This window comes from Astatotilapia calliptera, chromosome 14, assembly GCF_900246225.1.
Source record: "Astatotilapia calliptera chromosome 14, fAstCal1.2, whole genome shotgun sequence".
Taxonomy (NCBI): domain Eukaryota; kingdom Metazoa; phylum Chordata; class Actinopteri; order Cichliformes; family Cichlidae; genus Astatotilapia; species Astatotilapia calliptera.
In genome coordinates, this window is record NC_039315.1 from 7,613,945 (window position 1) to 7,640,805 (window position 26,861).

The following is a 26,861-nucleotide window of genomic DNA, read 5'->3' on the forward strand; positions in this document are numbered from 1 at the left end:
TTCATTTTGAAAGTTGCAACAGCAGTTATCTGCCCAAAACCAATCACTAGACTCTACAGCCAGATTACCACTGAAAACTCAGCTTAGCAACCTGTTAGAAATACTTAACACACAGAGAAAAGGCAAATTTAGATTCACAGGAAGTACATAACACATTTTGTTTCAGCTTTCAATGATTCATGACAGGGTTTTTTTCTTCTTTTAATGTTCTGGAGAGTATTAACTTATATTACTTCAATATCATAAAAAAAATATACTTCACACATGTATGACTTGAAAAAACAGAAACCAAAATAAATTTAATACATACAACTACTTTCCATTTCTCTCATGATTATACATGTTTACTAAACACCAAATGAATTTTGCAAAAGTAAAATGAAACACATTGTAGTGTTTTCTAACACTAAAAGAAAACCATAGGAACTGAAGAGAAATTAAGAAAAAAAAAAAAAAAAAAATCTCCCAAAGTTTTTTTCCTCTCCAATTAAGGCCTCTGAAACAACTTGTGATATTTTTCCCTCTGGTTTTCTTTTTTTAAATCCTTTTTTTATTTATTTATTTTTTTTTTCATTTTTGCTGATTAGCTGTTTCAGTGACATGTCATGTGATTCAACAACTTTTAAAAACACCCAAAACACATGAAGGGCTTTCACAATCTCAAAGTGTGTTCTATAAAATGCATCACAAGACCAAGACGCAGTCAGTCTAGGTTTTCTTTCACTAAGGTGCAAAATCAATTACCGGGGAGAACGAAATAAAACAGAACATACGAGAAAGCATACATTTTTTGTGCTGAACAACAATATCTCAGAGTAAAGCAGCTGCATGATTGTAAAAACAAGCTACAGTATAACTATATGATAGTAAAAATAATTAGAATTCACTGTTAGTTTGGTTTTTGTTTTCTAACTTTATACTGAGCATTTTTTTCCCCCTCAAACTTACAGATCTTCACTGTACAAAAATATACTAACATTTCTCCAGTCATTTTTGCATCCTTAAACATTCTTAAACATCAAAAAGGTTGGAAAGTGCTAAATGAACGTCCTACTAATGTGAACAAGGTTAACTCTTCAGATTCTTCTTTCCCTAGACTTCTCGAACAAACTCCAGCATGGGGAATCACGTCCCTTCGTGTGGCCCTGAGGCATTCCCAGCCGTGTACTGCAGTGGCACTAACTACATACAGTAAACACATCTGGACACACCTCACTGTGCAAACACTGGCCCACCAGGTCCCAGGATCAAATAGCACATAGGTTTACACCTACAGACTATTTTTGGAACACATCTATCAAAAAACTGTTTCTTACTGGACACTTAAATGGAAATATAAATGACTATTTCTATACATTTTTATATATATGCGCCACTTCTCCCCAGCCCTTCCCCAAAGCAAACCCTATCCCTATGCTTTCTGAGTTCCTTTTGCACAGGAAGCTAATCGTGATGGATTAGGCATTTGGACTCAACAGATACCACAACCTTGGAGCGGGGAGACAGAGGAAGGAGAGTCAGGAAGGTATCACAGGTGCCAAATGAGACGTTACATCCTCAATTTATAACTTCCATTTAGCGCCCACTCACCCGCCCATCCTCCTGCTGCGCCCCAGTTCGGCTAATGCAATTACTCCGTTGAAACTGGAGAATAGTAAGTACAAAATAAAGAATACAAAACAACAGAGAGACAGAGGGGCAGGGAAGAGTAAAGCTATAACCCTGAAGCTGGGGGGTGCAGACTGCTCATTTAATGACAAAATATTGGATGACAAAAGCGATGAGGATGGCGATGACGGCAAAAACCATGAGGATGAGGAAAGCGCACTGCTCGTCGCTCAGGCTCTGTCTGGCTCGGGTGGACTCTGTGCCGATCCTGGATCCTGAGCTGACCGCGCTGCTGGCCAGCGCCGCATCATTCCGCTGGGAGGAGAGGGTCACCGTGGGGCTGTAGGGACCGCTCAGCTCCGGGGCGTCCTGGCACTGCCTGATAGCACATACTCGGAAACGATAGTCACTGTTGGGCTGCAGGTTCTGAACATGGAAGGTTGTGGCAGAGCCTTTGTAAGCCTGAGAACAGGAGAGAGGAAGAGATTAAAAATAGTATATAAAATTATAGAAAACATGAAGCAAGAAGCTGTACTGAGCAATGAAGATGAAAATTCATCTTTCTTACTGCTTCTGAGTAACTTCAGTGACAGAAATAATGAAAATACACTTGTATCTCTTTTAACTTTTATTATTTTTCCAGTTGACAGAGTATTTTTGATTCTTTTCATTAGACTTGTCCTGTTTTTTCGCCTTGGAAGACGTGGAAAGCCATCTGCCTCAGCCGTCTGTCCAGCTGACACACCCACAAGTTTTTAGAGGACCTCGTGAACCTGATCTGCTTGGTTGCCGTAGTGACACTTTCTTTGATTCTCTTTAATGAGTGAACAAACGTTTCATTTGAAGCCTAAACTTTAATTAAGCCCACCACATAAAATCAAAATTAAAAACAATTGCACACAAAATTACAGGAGGAGGATATGAGCAGTGTTATTTAAATACTGGATGTCAAACTAGCAGTGATACAAAAATTACTTTCTTAAATATGGGCTTTGAATCCAAGCCACCAAGACTGACAAAGAGGGAAACAAAGGGGGATGGTAGCCATATATTTCAGCGTCCCGATTCAATTGCCATATACGATGTGGTGAGATTAGCATAAGCCTGCAGAGACCATTATTTCATGTTAACATGGCCACAGGCCATTGAGAGGGATGAATGTGGTGGCAGGGGTTAGACACCTGGTATACCTCATGGATCAATGACCTTTGCATAATGGGCAATTTAAAGCCAGCGGTGAGTAATACAGAGTGCTGCAAAGCCACAGCAAAAGCATCAAGGCCCTGGGATCCATCTGTATCCCACTCTGCATAGAAAAAGGCCACTGTGATGAATGGTGGGTCACATGAAGGTAACACAGAAGGACATAAAACACAAAGGAGGGGTACAAAACCTTAACACGACAACATCTGTACCTGTTTAAAATCTGAATTTCCTATCATACACTGCAAGCTGTAGATTACTGGGTCCCCCTTCATAGGCGGCAGGGCCTCCCACGTGACTTCGCAGGAGTTATCATCCAGACGCTCCACTTTAGGGGCTGGAGGGTGAAGTTGGAAATGAAAGAGGGAAAAAAATGAGCTGTGATGAAGACAAGCAATACAGGCGACTACTCATTTAACTGCTTTAAAATAGACTAATAGAAATGTAAAAAAACCCCCACAAAAAACCCAACTACAAAAAAACAACAACATCACTGACAGCATTAGAAAGGTACACACATGCAACACCCTCTGCATCAAAAAAAAATTAGGCCAGTGCTAAAATATCAAACACTGCAGTCAATCCACATGGACTCCCATGTTAAATGGCCAGATTTAGAGCATTTAAATACATGTTTAGAGCCTGACACAGTTTCCCCTTGATGGCAACTTTAATGTGAGTGAAATATCTAACCAATAATCAATAAATGCAGTGTTGCTGTGTGCCTGTCCAAGAAGTCTGCAATAAATTGCACTTGAGTTTTGAAGATTAAAATCTGGTATTTTATTAGTGTGTTACTTAACACTAGTTAGCAGCCATGTGTGTTTGCAATTAGCACAGTTTATAACAGTAGCCTGCTTTGCAAACTGATCCTTTGCAAGTCCTCCCTCAGGTCCAAACACGGTCAATTCTGGCTACTCAACATCTAAAACGCTACCGGTGGTTATATCCAGGCTAAAATGGCTTCATTTAAACACAGGTAAACTGAACTGCTATTTATCTTAGATTCCCTTTGAAGGGTGGTACATTACTGCAATGGAGATGTGTAAAAAGGCTTCTCTGGATTAAAGTAACCAAAACACCATTTGAAGTGAACCCCGCATAATGCATATTCTGCAAAATAACGGGATGTAGCTTTGTTGACAAAATAGTAAGAGACATCAAAGTTCCCAAACACTTTTCAAACATGAAGTAAACTCCCACTTTGAATGCGAGCTTTGGGGGATTTCTGAAAATGGAACTTCTTCAGACACTCCTAGCTTTAATACAAGAGTACTTGCTTTTATATGAACAGTGACTCAAGCCGATGGATAAAAAAAAAAAGTGCATTTTAGAGAACTTAATGTGATTGTTCCCCCATTAGCAGAGTACCTAACTGTGAGTCACGCTGTTCCTTAGGTAGGTGGCAATTTGAGCAAAAACAATAAAAAAATACGTGGTTGTACTGGACTGGTTGAAAGTGGCCTGGTAATGCGTGAAGAGATGGAGCGGCAAGTAGCATTTTAGTCTTTTGTGCCTTTGTGATATCAGACGTTAAACTCAATGCTGAAATGGCTTGTCTAAATTCAAACTGTCTATATTTGAGAGTCCACTTCACTGTGTGGGGAGACCAGCAGTGTTGAGTAACACTGACAATCTGGCACATGACTGCTTGATTCAAAAGAGGTGCCGCACTGAGAATAAAGCCTACATCCTCATTACTGACTTCAACGCGTAGGATCAAAAGAGGCTCTGCAGAGGCTGGCAGAGACCAGACCACAGAGCTGATCTACACGACTTTTGATGAGAGCAGGCGAGTGAATCTCTGGCAGTTTGGTCTAACTCAAATGCAAGTCAAGTTTGGGTCACCTCAGGTTAAAGGATGAGCACACAGTGTCAAGCAGTGAGTGTCTGTAAAGATAGTAGGAACTGTTTAATGCTTAGGACAGAAAGAAAAAAATGTGGCACTGTACCTTTCAGAGGAGCTGGAGGAGAACGTGGGGTGGTGAATGTGTAAACATTGGAGAAGGGCCCTTCGCCCGCCTCATTAAAGGCCTGGATGCGGAACGTGTAAGAGGTAGACTCATTAAGCCTCTGGACTTTGTGTGTGTGGCATGGTCCTTTATACAAGGATATAAATCTGCAATGACAGGAACATGGAAAAAGAGAAAGGATTTAATGAGCAAAGGATAAATATTAGAAAAAGCAAATGGCATGAGTGACTTCTCTATCTGAAACTACAGAGTGGCAAAAGGCATATCATCAGTTCCTGTCTCCTTCAGCTTCCAACGCAATTTGTCTGCTGCTTTATTTTCAATCACCCCGCCCTCCTGAATACAGTTATCTGCAGCTTTTGCTCAAACTCCAGTCTCCCTTCTTATTGGTTTATCTCTTGTCAGATCGCTTTCTCCCACCTGAATAATGACCGACTAACCTGCCATTCTTGTCCCCCATGTGCAGCTGATACTGAAGGGCATCTGAGGTGGCTTTGGCTGGGCCGTCACCCCACTTGAGCCTGAGGGTCTGGTGGCTGAAGGCGGTGCACTCCAAGCGGGGGGGCTGTGGGGGCAGGGGCTTTGTCTTCAGCTTAAAGGTGTGACTAAAGGGGCCTGCTCCCAGGCTATTAAGGGCTTGGATTCGAATCCTGAAGAAGAAGAAGAAGAAGACATGACACCAGAGAGCTGGAAAGGTATAGTAAAACACTGCAGTGACAACCAGAGGACCTTTATGTCCTTGATTTTACATTTTCTGTACAAATTCACTAAAAGTTGACAACAAATTCATTCATCTCAGTCCCTCTTAAAATGTTAATCCATGAACTCTGTCAGTATTTCTGTCTCGTTTAGAATAATAAAACACATTCAAATATCCAGCCAACAAAAAAATGTTTGATGTCTCGTCTGGAACCCAACTGCTTTCTAAACAGTTGCCAGCCCTCTTCACAATAGACAAGGTTTACAGATGTAACCAATTACATCTGCCCAAGTTGTCCCCTTTGACATCTTTTGGAACAAAGCATCACAGACCAAGTGAATCTAAAAGCATGGCGTGTCCAATTTGTATCACATGTTATCCCGCATGAGCACAGAGACATAATTTAAAAACTGCTCTTTCTGCCTTACATCTGGAAAGTTCTTAGTGGTGTAGCATAACTACGATGCTACCTTTAAAACTTGCACCAACCTGTAGCTGGTGTCAGGCTGTAGATTTTGGATGACGTGTTTGGTGACCGGACCAACAACAATAGGTTGTCGCTCTCCAATGTCAATCAGGTAGGAATTGATCTCAGAGCCGTGATCGCATGGAGGGTCCCAGCAAATACCCAGGCAGGTGGACGGAGAGTAGACCGGCTGTGGCCGGGACTCACTCTCCTCCTCTTCCTCATCTTCATCCGCATCCACTGGAGTATCGTAACTTCGCAGCTCAGACTCTTTGAGCACGTATATGTTGCTGACAGCAGCAGGCACAGTGCAGGGCGTCAGGCAAAACACTGCCTCGCTGAAGGGACCCACACCAGCCACGTTCACAGCCTATTAACAAGAAACAAGAGTGCGCCCAAGAAGTTGATATCAAGTACCACTTGTGGTGTGGAAGAACACCTGTGCAGCATTAACGTTTGACCACAAGATGGAGTTCCAATGTAAACGTAAACAATTTTACTCTTCAGTCAAGAATATGCTAAAAATTAAATGCACCAAACAACTATCCAAATGATAACATCCACAAAATTGGAGAAAACCTCAAATGGTGACATTTAGTAACTCTGCAGAAATTATTACAAGTACTGACATTAAAAAAAAAAAAAACCACAAAAACAAAAAAAAACAAAAACAAAAAAAAAACTGAAAAGAACTATTCCACTCCGGCAGAAAGTGATGTCTCAAAGGATAAGGGAACTGATGCAGAACTGTTTCAGATATTTCCTACTGTGCTGGCCTAGTCAGCTTTATGTTCTCAAATTAAATTAAAGTTAAAATTATTCATTTTACTGGGAGTCCTTCGGATTATTATGAGATTCTCAGAGAATATATCACACTTAAATAAGGTCATAAGATAGCATAATAGTCTTTATATAGTGAAAGATGATGTATAATTCTGCTTTAGACTTTTATTTTAACCATGGTGAAGACTGAAAAAAAAAAAAAAAGGGGGGGGGCTAGAAATCGAGAAATAAAATCGGAAATAATGAAGCACTCACTTGCACCCGGCAGAAGTAGTTGGTTGCAGGCAGTAGGCCTTTCATTTCATGACTGAGGCCTGGTCCACTATAACAAATCTGCATGCTACCCTCAGCTGCTCCCCACTCCAGACGAAACTCTGTCACCGGAGCTCCATTACAAGGGGGGGCCTAGATCCCAAACAAGAAATGAATGAGTATGATGCATACAACACTCAATTTTGAACACATTACTTGGGGCAGCCAGTCTTACCTCCCAGCTCACAACAACACAGCTGGAGGACTTGCATGTGGTGGAGGGAGCTTTGCACTGCTCAGGGGCCCCGGGGCCAGTCGTAACCTCAAAGCGCTCCGAAAGAGGGCCAAACTTTTCACATGAAAAGAACAGAACTAGTTTATACAACCAGAAATTTCCAAATTACACTTTTAAAATGTATTTATTGAGACTGTTCAAAGCACACTGGGAAAAAATAATTAAATCCCTTACAGTGTTATTCAGTATTATTAGTCTCTCACCCCAGCCTTGTTTGCTGCCTTGAGCCGGAAACTATAGGTTTTGCCAGGCATTAACCCTCCTACAGAACAGTCCAGCTCTGGACCCTGGTAAACCTCTTTGCTTTCCTCAGACTGTGGCCCGCTCATTTCTATACTGTAGCAAGAAACCGGGCTTCCTCCGTCTACCTGAGGGACACCTAGGAAATTTGTACAAACAAGTATTTATAAAGATCAATACACTTTGGGAGAAAAAAAGAAGCACTGTCCAAGAAAAATAACAGTGTATAAACAAAGCTAAAATGCACAAACAGCAAAATAATAGTAACTGTACAATCAAAGATTAGTGCTTTGAGGTTTGTTCACAAGACAAATAAATGCATCAACAGAAGCCAGAGATGCATCCCACACAGATCTAAGTTGGAGAGGAATGACTCACCCCAGCGCAGTTGCACCTCCCTGGCTTTGGGCTTGCCCACCAACCGAGGGGGCTGGCATTGCCCCGGGGGCACTGCGGGAGTCTGGACCTGCAGGGTCTCTGACAGCTTGCAAGTAAAGACAACACACCAATTAAGACCCACAGAAAATAACAATTTCACACTCTTTACTCTCTCCTCTTACAAAACACACAGGACACAGATTGTCATTTTCACCGGCTTATCAGACCGACTCAGGCTACAGCAGTCCGGAGAGGAGACGAATGTGAATGCATCGATCAAAGGACACGAGCATACAGAAAAATACGCTGTCTTTATGGGTAAAGTTAGACATACTGCCTCACAAGTGAATTATACACTCAACTTCTGTGACAAAGGGAAAAAAAAAAGCCCATGTGAGTGTTATGTCACATTGCGCTGCACCAAAAAGCAGGAATTCGCCACCATGACTCATGTTTCTTTACCAGCTCCATCTTGAATAAATGCATGCACAAACAGCTGATGAAGAAATTAATGAAGAGCGTCTGTGAACTGAACTAATTAAGAAAAACATTCTCTGACACATGCAGGGAGGGTTAATCGATTAGCAGGCTTTGTCTTGTACTTACACACCAGGAAGCATAGTCTAATATCCAACATAAGCAACTGACTGAATGACAATTTCCTATTAAAACTTGCCATAAATAGATTGCATATCTAGAATCATTTGTGTCAAATTAATGAAATCATCACTGTCTGCTTACTCACAACACTTTGAATAACAGCTCAGAAATGCATCACTCATAACCAAAATAATAATAATAATGATAATAATAATAACAACAACAACAGGAAAAGGGGCTAACACCTAGTGTGATTCTGAAAGTTTTTATAAGATAAATAAGTGTCTGTTACATTTTCTAATGTTTCTAACAGTAATCTCAGTCCACGTGTATGCAAATCATTTAAAAAACAAAAACAAAAAAAGCATAACAAAACAAAAAACGCCCAAAAAACCACAGCCATATCTTACCCTCCCTTTTCTCCCTGCAATCAAATAAATATGTAACTGATGCATCAAACTCTGAATTCCTGTGGTGAAACACAAGGCTATGTGCGCAACCATGTGCACACGTGTACTGACGTTGAATGACTCACCGGGCTCTGCCCCCCCTCGCTCATGCAGTAAACTCGCGTCTGGTAGGAGCAGCCGGGCTTCAAGCCCTCACACACATGTTCCAGAGCTGGCCCCGAGTACACCTGCCCCCACGGTGAGCCTAAGCGGAAAAAACATAACAAAAAACACACACGCACGCACAGACCATTTTAATTACATTAAAATTATTTCAATAAATGAAATCATATATTATTAAATTTGTAAATTATTACTGTCACCATGAGGAACTTACCACTTGTGCCTTCAGAAAGCTCCACAACATACTTAGTGATTTCTGAGCCACCATCATCTTTAGGGGGTTCTAAATTTTAACACAAGCACATAATTAAAATAATTATTTTTCTATATAAATCATTATGTCCCCAAAAGGGTTGACTACTTATCCACCTGAAATATATTAATTCATTTTAAAAGTGTGCTATGAATCTACAAAATTTGATTTCTGATTTCGGCATTAGAATAATCTCAGTTAAAGCATGATTGGCCAAGGATGTTGCCTTGTTTTTTCTTCTGAAACTCATTTTAGTGCACAGAAACATTTGAAAATATCTTCATAACTGCAGACATGTTTTTTAAATGGTATTTTGAAATCTGGAAGCACAGACACGTACAGCGGTGATGGATGTGTTTGTCCAGTGAGGTGTGCGTATGAAGGATTCATGCTTATGTCTGAAGAGAAGAGAATTGTCAATCATCTATAGTACAGACAGCCTGGGATGTCATCCGTCACATAGGTCCAGGCAGAGCTCAGTCAGAAAAATGAACTTGCAAACTGGACTTGCCAGGCTGTCAACTACATGAAGAGTGAAAGGTTTTAATAAGTCAAAAGGGCAACTAGAAGAAAACTTACCCCAGGCCATTTTGAAGCTGTTGGGCAGGACTCTTCCTCTGATGACAGGCTTGAAGGGACAGCCAGGTATATCTGGTTTTGTGATTAACTCGACCACCTGGCTAGGGTTGCTCTTGCCCTCTGAGTTGTATGCCGCCACCTGGAGGAGGTGCAGAAATGCAGAAATAAATAAATAATAAACCCCTATCAGGAAATTAATCCTTTTTTCCCCTCTAGGTAGTAAATGAGGCCAAGTGTATAAAGATCATTATTTTCCCTGATAATAACCACCAACCAGATCCATGAGACAAAGTAAACAGTATGCCTGCAACTAAAATGGCCTCAGGCAAATAGCACATTATGAGAGAGATGACTCTGCAGAGCTTGTGGTGTCTAAACAGGTTTTATTCTTCTCAATTCAAAAGGCAATCATGAAACGAGACAATAAGCTTTATTGGGATTTGCATTTCTCTGCCGCTTCTGCTATAATATTGAAATCTCTGTGAGCACGCTGAGCAGCGTTCATCCACGAATTGTACCAAACAAACCTGCACAGTGCATAGCCTGCCTTCGCAATGTGCAGCTGGAAAATTGGAAATGAGGAATTGAGGATTTCTTGAGATGGCTAATGAATATTTCTATCATTTAGCCATATGGCGGCTTGTTTATGTGATACTTTTCTGACAGTTTCATGCTTTGCAATGCTGTGGTGTGGATTTGTATGGCCATGTGAGTAAAGCTTATAAATTCTATTACCAGTCTATTAATTAATTTGGATTTCTTGCTCTTGAAACACAGGGCAGAAAAATAGCACCTGTTACTGTCACTTGCTGCAGGAAAATAACAGTTATTATGAGAGGGGAGACACACTGAACACCTGTGATCTAGTGCAAATGCAGTTTAGGAGTACAGCTACTTAGCTAAACTGAATATGACACACTTGTTAAATACAGTCTTATGGAGGAACTTATGTAATCAACTTTTTCTTTTTTCCCTTTTTTTTTTTTTTTTTAAAGGAAATACCACAAAAGCAGTTCACCTGAATTAAAAGAATGTCTTCTATATGTTTTGGCAATCAGCACTGCTGCCTCTAGCACCAAAACCAGAAACCCACCACTTCCTTCTGAGGACAACCAGTGTAGTAGAAACAACCACAAAGATGCTTTGGGGAAATTGGGAAGGTGTTTATATGTCTGAACGTCTGGATGTCTGCGGTGAAAATGCTGGGCAAAAATGATATTTTTAAAGATGGATTCGAGCTAAGAACTCACTAACGTCACAGCTGAGGTGATGCCATCTCTGAGAAATGTTTAGTTTAACAGGGCACAGTAAACCTCTTAAAAGTGGGCTCTATATCTTTCAGGCCTGCTCAAACAAGGCTAAACAGCATTTACAAATTGCTGTAATCAATACTAAAACAACGTTTACAGGATATGGAACTGTGTTTTAGACAAAACTCATTTAAGACGTCTAACACGCTACAAATATTTAGAAAAACGAATATTACAGATTTATTGAACACACACTATTTTATATAAAGATATGGATCATACATCTCAAGCAGGTGTCACATCTTCAGTTTAATTTCAACCAATTATTAATCTTTGCCCATTTTCTGAGCTCAAAACTCTTTAGTAAACATTCAAAAATTAAATAGGAGACTAATAATGTTGGGGGAGAATGGGAAAGACTGGGAATCTGGGAATGTGTGAAAGAGAAAAATATATAGGGAAGAAGACACAGGCAACTATTTGTCCAAAGGTTCTAACATTACTGCCGGCCCAAAAAACTTGTGTAGCTCAAACACTTTGCACAACTAGGTTCTCATTGGCTCTTCCTGTTGATGTTGTCAGCTGCCCACCGCTTTGCTAGCAGAATCTTGCAAAACAGATGACTCACAGGGTCAACATTGAACTCAGCAACTTCCCCGCCTAAAAGCTGTTCCTCTCCATACACACTCCACAACCTTGTTTTCAAAAATCATTGGGACACTTGATATTATTATTATTATTATTAATAATAATAATAATAATAATAATAATAATAATAATAATAATAATAATAATAATAATAATAATAAGCAGCAAATAATTCCCAAGCCAACATATCAAATATTGAAGCTTTAAAAATAAATAAACAAATAAATACATGCTCATTCAGAATTTGTTAACCTCAACATTTTTCCAAAAAGTTGGACAGGAATGCTTCACTGCATCCCTGAGCATAAATTTCAGAAGTTCTACATTTATGATCTGCATTCTTTTAATATTTTCATTTAAAAGATATGATTTCATTTATTTCAAATTAAAGTACAACCAAAAGGACCAACGTCAGTCTTTGGGCTCCCTTACCCTAAACTTGTACTTGGTGCTCCTGTGGAGATTCCTAATGGTGGAAGAGAGTTCGTCACCGTTGTAGCTTGTCTGGAAGCCATATCCCTGAGACAAAGACAAATGACAAAGGGAGGAGGAAAACAACCAGGTGAGCAATGGCTTTCAAGACAACCACTGTAGCACAGAAAGCAAAGTGGTCTGCAGGAGCAATAGCTGCAGGGATTACGGAAGCTTTCGTCTGGTTCACGCCACCTACTACGTTTTGAGGGGCAAAAGCAACAAAGCTACAAATATGTCAACTTTTTAACCTAGAAAAAAAAAAGAAAAAAAAATCAATTGGCTTCTGTGTTACCTGTCTTACCAAGCCCTCTTGCTCCAATTTTTCTTTAAACCTTTAACCGGTAGCTGTGACTCTTGTGATTAAGGATTAAGGATGGATTTACCATTATTTTTAAAAGGCACGAGAAACCACCTTCAATGGAGACCATCTACTCTCGAGTACTTAACACTGTTTAAATGTTCTTGTATCCTTTCCTTCATCCATGGATTGAGTCAACCCTTTCTTGCAAGTCTATGGGCATGTTTTTTTGACCTCACTGCTTAGTTTTCCAACTCTGACATCATCAACTGTGAGACCTAATACAAACTGTTACATCTGTTTAATATTAATTTATTTCAATTAGGCACAGAACGAATCTTAGGAACACCAACGGAAGTAGGACACAATGGACAAAGAATTAAGGTAAGTCTAAGCACAACAAAATGTGGAAAATGTACATATTTTATACTCTTTCACAAACTCAAGATGGCAACACAACTGGAAACACAACAGTCTAAGATAAGCCTGTATGCATTAACGGGAGGCACTTCACGTGGATGGGAAAAACATAATATTTTACAGAAAACAGTGTCTGCATATACTGCTGTTTCATACATGAGCTACAATCTCACATGATCAGATGATTTTAGGTTTACGCAGGAGACATACCGAGCCTTCCTCCTCCATTTCCAAAATATAAAAGATGTCATCCTCCTTTGGAGAGCTAGCAGGCCTCTGCCACTTCAGACACAGCCAGGTCACCCCCGCCATCTCCAGCTCTGGAGGGAAGGGTGGCAATGGCACACTGCATGAGGTGAACAGGTCCACCACTTCACTGAACTCGCTGGGGAGGGCAGAGAGAGATGGTGGATGGGAAAGAATGGGAGAGAGAGACAGAAGAAACACAGTGAGAGACACACATGGATGAAGACAGTGGATGGAAGAAACAGCAATATAATAACGGACAACAGGGAGGGTGCCATTCAGGAGATAATAGGACGTTAATGCACCTACCTTGTACCCATGTCATTTTTGGCTGCAAGGCGGAAAGAGTATCGTGAAGCTGGAGAAAGCTTGGCCACTTTGTACTGCTTCTGAGGTCCATAGTAGCACTGTTCATAAACACCAGTGCCCTTCCCCTTTAATGAACAAAGTGTTTCACTTAAGAAACTGGAATACTAGTTGAACACAAATATCAATTCTTTAGAGATTTAAAAAAAAAAAAAAAAAAAAAAAAAAAAAAAATTACCTCATCCCACTGGAGTATGTAGTTTTGAATTTTGGAACCATTGTCACATGGAGCCTATAGATTAAAAAAAAAAAAAAAAGCAAACAAAAAAAGGTTTTTAATATTTCAACTAACTAGTAGTCTGTGCAACCACTAGCATTAATCCTCACCATAGAACAGTTTGAATGAAAACACAGAAGTGGTACAACACTGATGGGGGCATGGTAACAAATGTGAAGGGAAGGTAATTATAATTATCAGGTAATCATAGAAAGTGCAGGGATCTTAACTCTTCGTCATTATTCCGCCTCAAGGGGCAAATATGTGTGCATCGTTTATTACTATCACCTACTATCATTCCTGAACACAAAAGAAATCGTAGTTTCAATATTTAGTAATCTTTTTTATATCATACATTCTTGCTGCTTCTTAATGTCCAGCTTTAAAACTGTGGCTTCATCAGGCAGTCTTTTCTTTTACCTTCCACTGAAGTAAAAGAGAATTCTTGGTCCCACTGATCTTCTTGGGAGGATTGGGAGGATCTGGCTCACAGCTTAAAGTGGTGAAGCTCACAGCCTCTGATGGGTTTCCCTGTAAACCGCTACACATCGCCTGGACCCTGGGAGGGGGCATGACACAAACAAACAAAAAAAACATGTTTATACATTATTACTAGGAGTACTAAATCTGGATTTGAAATAAGAGGTGGTGGAGTGTTGCACCAACCTGACATGATAGTCTGTTGCTGGCCGAAGGAGTTCTAAAGTTGCACTTAGTTCTTCCCCACTGCATTAAAGGAAAATGAAAAAAAAAAAAAACACCTTTTGAGTTTGATAAGGACATAGTCTATGCTTAATTTGTCATGACAACTGATGTTAAAACTTGTGGATGTTTCTTATACTCACCAGTGCATGCTCTGGTACTTCCCATCTTTACCACTAATTGAGATTGAGACATCATAGCAGAGAGGCTCTGAGAAGCTGGGGTCATCCTCCTTGCTGTCATTCTCACTTTCTGGCTTGGTGGGCGCACTCCAGCTCACTGTTGCTCCTCTGGCCTCGATGTCTGACACCTATCACAAGAAAGTACATTGGATGAGTATCAAGTTATTCCTTCTTCAGAGTATCTGCAGACTCTTAAAATACTGTCAAATTAATAATTTCCTACAACCCTTAAAACTCAGAACCAAAACTGGTTATGGCTGGTAAACAGCCATGCTTAGAAGTCTTAAAAACATAAGCATTTCTTATTCTTGCATTTTCCAAAACCAACATATTGCTTGGTAGTGGAAAAGAGTGTGGGATCAAAATATGCAAACTGACAGTGCATTGGGAAAAAGGTTTTCAGCTTCTGGCAGGGATGTGCTGTGCAACCCTAAGATATTTTTTTTCCATTCTGTTTGGAGAAGATTTAAAAATAGGTTGAGCTACTCTGCAGGGGGGGGATTCATATGTGGAAGAACTCAATCAGGTCAAGTCTGTACCTCCTCCCCTCTGCCCTGCAGGCCCACCTTAGTCCTTTTCCTTCCCGCAGTTTGACTCTCTGTTGAGTAACGGACCAGTATGGCAGCAAAGAGCTGAACTTCCCCAGTATTCTGTTAACTTTATCTATTATATTTCCAACAGAGTTGTTTTTGCTACTTTTACAAGGAGCTCAGACGGTACCAACGGTGACAAATCTTATCTTATAAGGTCAAGCAAATTCTATTTGCAGTTCTACTAATTCTGACCCAGCTGCTATTGAACAGCCATTCTCGTCTTCATTTATCTACAAAGCTGCTGGGCAGCTGAGAACCCAACACCATTTTAAAATAGCAATTTCAAAGGATTAAAAAAAAAAGAAGTATCTAGTATGAATATTTCAGTCAGATAATTTTGCAACTATAACATTTAATCATGTATTTTGGTGCAAAACAAATGGCTTTCTCATGTATATAATCTAACTATGTGAGAGCCAGGGGAAAAATGTATTTAACCCAGAGCAAATCCAAACCTTTCAGTACTTGTATAAATGCTGCGGCACAATTGGGAATAAAAGTCCCCACATGGATGGTAGTCAGCAGGTCTGACTCCATTAGTAAGATGCTAAGTAATAATTCATTGAGGTTGTTAATAGAATGTTTAATGATGCAACATAGTAGCATCATTACAGTTTCATTTTTTGTTAACGGAATCACATAAAATCATGCAAACTGCATTAATTAGATTTAAAAAAAAAAAAAAAAGAAGAAGAAGAAAGAAGCAAACACCAACCTCTGGTTTATTGATGGTGCTCAAGAGCGCTTGTAGGGCCTGCGCCTCCTTGTCAAGTACTGAGGAGAGAAGAGAAAAAAGTAAATCAATTTATTAAAATACTTTAATAATAGCTACTGTTTTTACGTGCTGAACAAACAGGATGTGTCAGTACTACCAAAATCACTCTGTAAATGTCAAACTTCTTTTAAATTAATGATTACAGATCAACCTTCTGTTAGTTACTACCCTTAAGCTTTAAAGACTTAAAGAAAACTATCAAGTGAGGAATTCAGATATTTCTAAGCTGTGAAAATGATTCTCTAACTGGATCTTGAAAAATATTGTAACGGTTTTTTAAATGCTTCATTATTAGTAGTGGATTGTTTCTACATTGTAGCAATCTCCATCAGGTCACAATGTGAAACTATTCTTCCTGCACATTAAAACGTGACTGATTAAATAGTATCACCTTTGCCCAGCTATTAGTTTTCCCAAATACCATGCTAAAACCCAAAACCTATGATAAACCTCCACCCTTTAATACTCTTACCTGCTGACTCTCCAATTTTTCGCTTGCCTGTCTGCTTGTCAGGAGAGGACACTGTGTGCCTAAGTTGCCCCTGCTCTGCCTCCAGCCCTTTCCCTCCAATACCGTTATGAATGTCCACCGTTGGGGGACTGTTGCAGGACTTCTGTGGTGACGAGGGAGGGCTGTCCTTCACCTGCCCTCCTCCTTGACGCTCCTTCAGTTTCTTCTGCAGACGTTCATGTGTTTTGCTAGTTCTGTCATCTCTGTGAACCAACGACGGACGTCCATGTTGGGAGTGAGAATCTGTAGAGACTGTGGCACAAAAACATTATTCTTATAAGATGGACATGCAAATGCACATGATGAAAGTGAAGTAATTCTCTTAGATTAAGCAACTAAAAGAGTAAGACTTGACTCATGCCATTAGTGTGTAACCAGCCTATCCAAATAAAGTGCTGAGAACAAATACAAAAACAAACAACACAACAAGTATAACAGTATATCCAGGGACTCCTGACTCCAACTCACCCTGCTCTGGGTAAATATGAGCTGGATGGTACTGAGAGATGTACTGGGAGCTCATGTCGCCCACGCCCCCTGCCATGCCTGTATACAGGTGATGTGGAGGGGGCATCATGGCAGGGTGTGGGATGAAGGCAGGCAGGTGGGCATGGGGTGGTGGAGGAGGATGGTGGAGAGGGGAGTGCCCCCCTGGGTGGAACTCTGGTTGCTGAGGTAAAACCAGAACCCGCCGCACTCCGTTCTCTTCTATGATCTAAGGGGGGGAAAACAATAGCATTGAAAGCAGATATCAAAGCTACTCTCAGAATGATAAGATGCCAATCAGAAACACTGGGATGGAAATAGCGCATGAATGGCTACCTGTGAAATGTATCCAGGAGGCACATAGATTGGAGGCACTGAACCATTTGGAGACATCATGGGAACCTGAGCAGGACCTACGAAGAAGTTAGAAAGGCGCAAGATCAAACACCTTCCCTCAGGATAAACACTGTCATACATGGGGCTTAAGTTTAATACAAGCCCAACAGCTATGGCAAACCAGAACCACAATCCACAAATGTAGCACATTTCCGACATGCCACGCAGCAATGAACGAGTGATCAAAACTAAGCCAGAGCCCCCAATTTACATTTTTTAACTGAAGGGTCAGGGCTTTATTTACAGAAGACTCAATTAGTAAAGTCAACAATGCGGCCATTTACCTTAAAACTTCTATAGAAATAATAAACACACTTTACTTAAATCTAAGTCAGAAAAACTTCTCACATTCAGCTACTTAAAATTCCCATGCACAGGCAGTTTTAACTAAAGCTGCACCTCTGTAAGAGGAATATCCCTGTATATGATTTGTTTTTCTAAACCAGATGCATTTTCAATAAGTATTTTCTTAATACCTATGAGAAAAAAGGCCCAAAACGCATTTTTAAAAATCCTGGCAAATGCAAGAAAACCACTTTCCAAAAGTGCTGAGGAACAAAGTTTCCTGCTCTGTTGTGGGGGGCAGTTCAACGGCTTAGCTCAGCTCAGAGAAGAGACAGCTCAGCAAAAAGCCTTGGAGAAAGAAAGAGACCTCTCAGCCAAGTTTGCACATTCACACATTTCTCTTCTTACAGACCAAAGACAAACGCCCCCCAATGCCATATGTCATGGAGGAGAGCAAAAGAGATTGCTTGATTAAGCATTTTCACTCATTTTGTCAAAAGAGTAATAAGAGGCAAAAGCTATTCTAATTCTAACGTGTCTAGGACTATAGCCTGCCACACTCCCACTAACACTTAGCACTGCCCTCCTTCAGCACTAAGTCCAGCCTCCAGGTCTCAAGGAAGATTAACAGCAAGTACGAGCACAAATAGGAACAGCTGCCAGTTTGCCAGCTACCTGTTTTGGATATTTCCACCACTATTACTTCCAAATAACAGAAGCATTGCCGTTAATACATTCGGGACCAAATTACAGTAACTGTGAGGCTGTTGCTTTAGACTGTAGTAGCATTTAGTTAAGTGTAAACAGATAAAATCTCAACACAGAATAACAGGTCCAGAGTTCACAGTTGTAATCAGCAGCTCAACACAGAGGCGGGTAATGTTTGAGAGGCAGTCGAGCAACTTTGTTTTGTGAGAAAAGTAATGCTGCACCATCGAAGCTGACACAGCAGTCTTTATCTGTGTAGGTCAATCCGTGTGTGAATGTTGCACAGCTTTGGTGATATTGCTGTTGCTATCAGGAAAGGAAGTAAATGTGATCATTTCTATGCTTGTATATTATTCTACAGGCTGTGGGAGAAATGTGAGAGGGGAGAAAAGTCATGAATACATGATAAGAGAAGGTAAATGTCCATATGGGTAGACAGAAATGTTAACTTTAATCTATAGCTGATCATGACGCGTTTGCATCACTTTACAAAGAAAAGTAGTACGACAGCTTAGAATTGAATCATACTCACATCCCCTTTCTGGTATTATTTGCTATACAAAGGGTTACAAAGAATTTTACCCCACTGACCCAGTGTACCGAGCCAAGACTAAATGCATCAACAGTAGCCTCCAGGAGACCCAACTACGTAAGCCCATGATTTTGCAGGGCACCTGCTCCCTGCTAATAAACTTTCTTGAATAAGACAAACAGAAGATAGGCCTTTTATACTGAAGTCAAAAGGGCAAACAGGCAGTGAGTCATTTCCCTGCCTAAGAACACAGGCTGTGCAAGGACAAAAATTCAGGTAACATGAGGAGACTTTGTCTGAATGAAGCCAGTCACACTGGCTCAGCCATCATAGATTTTTAGATTAACAATATAATTTGAGTAGGAGTTCAAGGGCTGCATTGTGAACTCTACTCACTTTTAAGAAAAATCTGTTATGCCACTCAGTACTAAGCAGCACATCAGCCTAACAACTGCCTAAAGCAATTCTAGTTAGTGCCTCTGATGCTGAGGAACAGGAAATCTGATTAATCTCATTAGCATGCTATACGTTGTTCACACAGAATGAAAAGCTTTGTGTCTACCAACTTGGAGTGCATGGGCTAGAAAGTACAAGGTAAGAGAGGCAGGATAGAAGTCCACGATGTGAGAAGCAGGGTGGAAAATAGGGGGAGACACCCACTCTTTTTACATCAAACTGACGCACGCGTGCTGACAAAGATCAGATTATTTGAAGAAAAAAAAAAAAAAAAAGGCCACATCCCCACCCCCCTCCTTCCCCTGAGTCAACCGAAGCACTGGTTGTGCTGACGTGGCCATGGAGTGCCAGCCTTCCAGAGGAAGTTGCCACAGAAAAAAGAAAAACTCATTAAGAAAAAAGAAAGTATCAGTATTCCTCTAGGAGTTAAAGACTTTTCAAAAGGCCGCATACATGTTCACATACACAAAAATGAGCTGAGGCCCTTTGAGCACCCACCTGTTTCCGCTTGTCTTAAAATGGGGCTCAATAACAAAAACAGTCAAGCGGAACTTCACGTGCATGCTGCAAAAATACAAAACTTGGCAGACGTGGTGTTGAAATAATAGATTATAAAATTTGCTTGCTATAATACAAGCAAACTGTCAGGTTTAATCCGATGTACGATGAACCCTCAATTACATTTGAAGACTACAAAGAAGCAGATAAGCTACATAGAGTCTGTTTGGGTTAAGAGACAAGTGTAAAAATCCAGGAAAGCATTCAGAGGGAACAACAGTCAGTATTTTCATATGGGCGCTCTCAATGAGCTCTCACTGGCAACACGATGAACTGTGGTCCTATAAAGATGAAGTGGGCTTGATTAATTAGAGCTAATAAATTGTCTCTATCAGCAAATAAAGAGGAGAGTTAGGGTAGGCAGGGGATGCAAGAACACTTACTGACAGTGGATAATAATTACACCCAAGCAAGGGAAAAGGAAGTACTGAACTGTCAATAATCCCAAAAAGTAATAATTAGAACTTAAAACCATAACCTGAATTTTTAGTGATGACACTGTGGCAAATTGTTCCCTTTTTTGCATGATATAGCATTTTTCTTTTAGGCGGGAAATATCTTTCATCAAATTAAGAAGGCAGTAATTTATAGCAAGCGCAACATTTTATTATCAGATTACAAAGGCTGCATGTGTACACCCATCCTCAGACACAGTGCTGATCCAAAATATGCCTGCTAGCATCCAACCATCACCAATCTATCCAGATAGAGGAGGAGAAAAAAAGGAGAGGGAACTGTGCAAACCAGAACTTGAGGAAGCTGTAAACAATTGAACATTTTAAGAAAAAAATAGACATTTTCTTGGGTATTTGTAAAGTTAATCTGAATATCCTAAAAATGTTAAGGCATCTGTGTGAGTCTTGCAGCCCCCACCGGTATGAATGACGTTTACAGGAAGGGAGGGAGTCAGTAACCTTCATGCTTGTGCTTATTACAGAACATCAGAGGCTTATACTGCTGTAAGCCAGACTAAACCAGAACAAGAGAGGGGCCATGACTACAGGGGGCACTTTTTTGTAAATAATGAATTATCTGACTATGTTCAGGAAATAAAGATTCCACTTTAAAAACAGTTTCCTGACATAAAGTTATGATGTCTGAAATGATAATTTCTCAAACACAAAAACAGCTTAAGAGACATGCAACCATCTTATTGCTATGGACATCCCCCAACTGCCTAAACGGGGGTGGAGGGTGGGGTTAAGTTGACACCCCCCCCATCATATCCTCTTTACCCCTTTCCCTTGGTATCAACGCAGCAGCGGGAGAATGACTCACAAGCCCAGTCATTCTTAGAGCTACTCACTGCAGAAGCTGTGAATGAACTGTCTGCATCCACATGTTTGTGTACATGTCCTTGGAGTTAGGTGGGGGAGGTGATGAGCATAAAAATAGTGCTAATGTGTTTGATGTTTGCAGCCCAATCCTGTAAACCATATGTGATGGCTGTGGTTTGGGAAAGGGTGTTGTGTATGAAAAGAAGTCCAACTACAGCTGTTCACATGGGTTTTAATTTTAAATGATGCAATTCATCCAAATTTCTGTTTATTTCCAGTTAAAATAATAGGCTGACTACTGGTTGCTGGTAGCCTGTGCCACCAGCAACCGTTTCATGATGGCCTTAGCTACTCAGTCGAAGACTGAGTAACGTTGGACCAATGTTGCACCAATTACGATGGGTTCATTCATTACCATTGTTTCATTCTAAACATTTCCAGCGGCCACTTCTTCTGCCACCATTTTTTCAGGTAGACAGGAGGAGAATGCTTTAATTTGAAGAGACAAACTGCCTAAGTGCAGGCACACCAGTTTAAATTTCAGCAACAGCAGTAGACACTAGTGTAGATTACATCATAGACTCCATATAGATTTAACACTGAAGTATAAATTACACCTAAAGAGGTGGTGGAAAATTAAGCAGCGACAGAAAAAGTATAATCCATATTTGGGGGGGAAAAACGTGATGGTTACATACATACAGTTTTCTAGGGTAGCCTATCTGAAACTGTTTTTCTGAAGGTTAGTATGCACTAACAAGCTCAAAAAATTCAAGTTGATGATACTGCAAGTGAAGTGGATCAAATTAACTCAACCCCAAAAACTCAAATCATAGGAATTATTTTCGTAGAACTTCTTGAACATAGATTGTCATCAAAACAGTCTCAAAACGGACTACACCATAGTATACAGTGTAGACAGTTTAAGGCACAGGATATGATAGATGTAACTTTCTTCAATAGGGAAAAAGAAAGACTAAAGACACCTGCAGATCATCAGAAATGAAGTGAAGTGAAGTGTTTCATAGCTGTGAGACAGCCTCAGCGGAGATAAGGGACACGTAAGCAGAAGGACTGAATAATCAAACTGAGTAAGGTGTGTGTCTGCTCAGTAACATGAAGGTCTGTGCACACTATTTTTAGCTTCCCGTCACAATACCAAAATGACTGATTTTTTGTGAAAAAAAATGGCAAATCACTATCAGGTTCAATAAGCCCTGTAGAACTAGACAGAGCTTTATGCCATAAACCACCGACTGAATCATCCAAAGTGATGGTGAATCACCGCAAGGCTATATCACATAAAGAAGTGGATCTAATCAACCTAGTGGTCCTGAAGCTGACTTGCCTCATCTGTCACCAAGCTTATCAGGTGGCTACAGATTCCAGTGATGCAGCTTTCTTCATCTACGTCTAGATTTGGCATCTAGAAGTAGGTAAAGAGAAAGCCAAATTAGGGAGTGCTGGCCTGAAACTGTGAGGGCATGTCCACTCTCCTTGTGGCAAGAAAGTTACCCAACACAAGCACAGTAAATGGCCACTCCAATTAGATTCTATCATCTCAGGTCCCGCCTCCAACTTAGCAAAAAGGCAAACGCCTTCTATAAACGACATTTAACAAGACTGTGCGTTCCTATTAACCTGGCTGCCATGCCCTAACACACAGAAATTGTGCACATTAAGCTGCTAAAAATATGTGAATATATGAGCACACAAAATGATGTCGTATAAAGCAAAAAGTGCGTAAGCCAGATCCTTTTGGCTTTGTGATACCATCATACACACCAGGGTTAAAGATGGAAGCATACACGTGCACATTAAACACTTAAGTGAACAGAGATATTGTTGTGTTGTATGGGTTGTTCTGAACAAACAAGGGAGGGGGAAAACAAAACAAAAAACAACCCAATCAACCAGCACATACATGCATGCATGCATGCATGCCTGCAAGCACAAACAGACACACACACACACACACACACACACACACACACACACACACTTCTTCCTCCCTCCTTGCACTGCAAGCGGTGAGTCATCCCTCTATTCACGTCACAGAGAGATGAGTGCACCCTGTGACAGGCCAGTTAGTAGCAGTCACACTGATCTATGTGGCACCTCTCAGCTCCTTGTTTCTCCTCTGATGGAAACTATGCATGCTTGCTCCCTATTAGGAAGGTTTACTAAGCTCATAATGGGGGACTGGTGTGAGAACTCAGAAGAGAGGAGTAGGGAGAAGAGCCCCTGCTGTGAGCACACTGTATTATGGCTTCCTGGCTGGGCAGTATCACTTTCTATAACTCCTTTGTCATTTAACTATAGATCCCTGGGGCATGTCATCGCATAGTTATTTCTATATGCCACATGGTATAGACAAAAGGCCCAGACACAATGAGACAGTAAGCAGCAGTCTATATGGAAATCATTAAATGTGTCCTACAATGCTGAATGCCTTTAATGGGGTCACAAAGGGTATCAGAAATTAATCACACTATGTTAACATCTTTTTCCTTATCATATCAAATTCACAATTGGAGAGAGAGAACGCAAGAGTGGCTATGAGCTCGAGGAAATGTCAATACAGGGCAGGATGTCCCGTGTACCAAGCCATAAACAAAGCAAATCATTTTCAGATCAATGTTTTCTCCGGGCAACTACAATTTATCATTTATAATTATGGTACCACGACGCTCCCTCCTACAACTACGCTGGCACTTTTTTCCCCTCCTTCACACTGTCAGCAACACGTTAGGGCTAGACTTCATTGTTGCTGTCACAAAGCCAGCGTAATCACCAACAATTGTGGAAAAGGAAATGCCATCAGGACAAATAAGCATGAGTAACACATCTTACTCAAACATCTTTTGCCCCAAGCCCTCTACTAAACACTGTAATTATGCCATATTTTTCTTTAACATTATGATATATAGATTACAGATGCACCATTCATCAGGACAATGGATTTTTAATGAGATGAGGGAGAAGAATATAAAGAGAACAAAATTACATATTAACTGAGCGTAATCAAGCATTTCTCATGCTAGATTCGTATAAATAATGCACATTTTGTTAACATCTTTTTTGTTAGTTTGTTGTGTTAAACAATAGGCTCACTCATTTTTAAGTCTTCTAAAAACAGTACATGTGATCGTATGAGTACACAAAACCGGTTTTGCTTGCTTTAATCACTGCTCCCGTTTACAATGGTCACAGGTCTCTTCCTTATGTGTAATTCAAGTGATGAGGGACAAAGTCTGAAGGCTTTGATTAAATATAAAAATTTTTTTTAAAAAAAGCTCTCTTCTAAAGTTCAGCAAACGTAATAGGAGCGTTCAGCAGTCTGAGTTTGACAAGTCAAATGAATACCTTCCAAACTAACTGTGCTTTTCAGTAGGCATCTAATTGTTCATGTTATCCTCTTGCTGCCATATTGACAAGGAAAACAGTGTCCAGATGAAGAAAATAAAGAACTTCATACTTAAACCACGTTACCTTTGGAAGATACCCATTTGATTCAACAGTCTCAGAATGCTGAAGCCTCTTATTAACTTTAAAGACAGATGGAATGATTATAGTAAACAAAACACACTTAAATAATGCTTGCATGACCACATGTACATCACATACTACAGAACAAGAATCTGTCCTTTAAGCACGTTTAAAGATATTTGTCTTAAAAACATCTTGTCATATGCCATTCTTTGAACTAGTCACTGTTGTAACTGAAACTATACGTGCAATTATGGCACTGAGCAAGCTGAGAGCTATGACACATGACTACCATTCTGATATTTTTTCAGTAAAAATACGTCACTGCATCCTCACCAACTTCCTCTCTTTCAAGGCGAAAAAACCAAGCTGAATGACTCCACATAAAGGAAATAACTGACAAGAACAGAATCTGTGTTAATCAGATTACCATATCCTGAGAAAAAAAAAACAAAAAAAAAACGCACTCATCAAGCACTTTATTAACACTACTGCAACCCTGTAATTCAATACAACCCCTCCTATAGTAATTTTTCCACCCCATTTACATACGTAACGGTGGAAAATATTATGCATGCTTTAAGATATGAAGCAGTTAAATGTACCACTACCAACCACCATGACTTAAATGACGAACATACAAGTAGAATGATCAGATTTACCAGCCCAACTTTGACTTTAGGCTCAACTTAATCTCCCTTTGTCCTACTCCCCTCTAGGTCTCTAGTTTTCCCAAGGCTAAGTTTATCCAAACATTTCAACTTTCATTTTCTCTTTGTAAACGTGATGCAGAGTGAAGATTAATATGATTATCTGACAGCCACGCCTTCTCTACCAAATGCCAGAAAAGGCTCTTCAGTTGAGTGACAGTCATGCAGGTGCCTTATTTTTCATTAGCTGTTGATGATTTCTGCTGCAAATGAATGAGTTTGAAGCTTTAACATTTTATATGTATTCATATGTACAAGGTTATGATGAAAATTAAACCTTGATCTAATACTGTTGCCGTGTTATCTATGCAGAAAACACATAGTCAAACACAACGCCTAATTATCTCTTTAAAATGCTGGGGAAACTATTGTATTCCAAAAATAGATTAACAGATGACATTGTATGAACTAATTTTAAAGGCAAAAAACAGAACTGAGAAAATACGTTTTTGTTTTTTTTTTGTCTCTATGCATTAATGAATAAAGACGGGTGAAAAACATCCAGTGAGGTAAAAAAAAAAAAAGTTAAGACTGACTTAACTGAACGTTATGTCATATTAGACAACACAGATAAAAATTTAGACTAAAAAGATCAACGCTTCTTCTTACCTGTGATACACTGAAACTGACCATCCTCTCGTCGAATAGTAAAGGCCTCACCTGGGTTTACTTGCACCAGGATTACCTGTGAGAAAGCAAACAAGATGACAAACAGAAAAATATGAGTTTCAAACTCTCATTTCAGTGAAGGCATACTGAATGACCTACAAAAGTGCCATGCTTAATGAATAACTTTAAAATAATTAAACCGTCTCATACCCTAAAGAAGGTATAATTCAGGAAAGTCAAAAAGGTAAAAACCACAATCGTAAAAAAGAAAAAAAAAGTATTAAAAAAAAAAAATACAAAAACCAATATGATAATATAAAATATAATTTGCTGGAAAACAGTTTCTCGCCACAGCTAAATCAAATGTACAGGAAAGACAAATTTGTTGATTAAGAAAAGACACAGCTACGTAGCCGACAATGAGTCACACTGCTTATGTCATTTACAAAAGACCAGGAAAAAAAAAAAAGCAAAAAAAAACAACAACCAAGAAAGCACAAACTAAAAAGCACACTTTGGTCTGTAAAGACATTTCCAATCACCTTCAAGGTCTCTGACAATATAACCTTTCTTTTAAGAGCTGCATCCAAAGTGTTATTGTAAGTTTATAACAATCATTATTTTTCTCCTTTCAATTAAATAACAGGTTAGCTTAGGTTAGAAAATGAAAATATCAAGATCACAAACTGATTATTCCATTAACTTGTCTTTTTAAAGTCTGAAACATGCGCAACTAGGCTTTTGTTGCCTGGCACTGTGTGTGGGAGCTAG

The 26,861-nt window shown here is 39.8% G+C and overlaps 1 protein-coding gene across 3 annotated transcripts in view; it reads right to left on the reverse strand.

Annotated features, from left to right (window-relative positions):
- Window positions 1-449: 449 nt before the first annotated feature.
- The window catches only part of fndc3a (fibronectin type III domain containing 3A), a 46,278-nt gene continuing 19,866 nt past the window's right edge, over window positions 450-26,861 (reverse strand). For all 3 annotated transcript variants that reach the window (XM_026191571.1, XM_026191570.1, XM_026191572.1), the window contains 24 exons: window positions 26,091-26,166; window positions 17,407-17,483; window positions 17,053-17,299; window positions 16,546-16,836; window positions 16,014-16,072; window positions 14,667-14,833; window positions 14,488-14,547; window positions 14,242-14,380; window positions 13,783-13,836; window positions 13,548-13,672; window positions 13,203-13,377; window positions 12,233-12,319; window positions 9,903-10,041; window positions 9,285-9,353; window positions 9,034-9,152; window positions 7,899-8,004; window positions 7,484-7,659; window positions 7,221-7,334; window positions 6,989-7,138; window positions 5,974-6,320; window positions 5,225-5,434; window positions 4,764-4,930; window positions 3,024-3,148; window positions 450-2,070 (listed from right to left, as the gene is read on the reverse strand). In XM_026191571.1, the coding sequence (XP_026047356.1) occupies window positions 1,747-2,070; window positions 3,024-3,148; window positions 4,764-4,930; window positions 5,225-5,434; window positions 5,974-6,320; window positions 6,989-7,138; window positions 7,221-7,334; window positions 7,484-7,659; window positions 7,899-8,004; window positions 9,034-9,152; window positions 9,285-9,353; window positions 9,903-10,041; window positions 12,233-12,319; window positions 13,203-13,377; window positions 13,548-13,672; window positions 13,783-13,836; window positions 14,242-14,380; window positions 14,488-14,547; window positions 14,667-14,833; window positions 16,014-16,072; window positions 16,546-16,836; window positions 17,053-17,299; window positions 17,407-17,483; window positions 26,091-26,166 (3,603 nt within the window). In that variant the 3' untranslated portion in view covers window positions 450-1,746. The remainder of the gene's footprint in view (window positions 2,071-3,023; window positions 3,149-4,763; window positions 4,931-5,224; window positions 5,435-5,973; window positions 6,321-6,988; window positions 7,139-7,220; window positions 7,335-7,483; window positions 7,660-7,898; window positions 8,005-9,033; window positions 9,153-9,284; window positions 9,354-9,902; window positions 10,042-12,232; window positions 12,320-13,202; window positions 13,378-13,547; window positions 13,673-13,782; window positions 13,837-14,241; window positions 14,381-14,487; window positions 14,548-14,666; window positions 14,834-16,013; window positions 16,073-16,545; window positions 16,837-17,052; window positions 17,300-17,406; window positions 17,484-26,090; window positions 26,167-26,861) is intronic.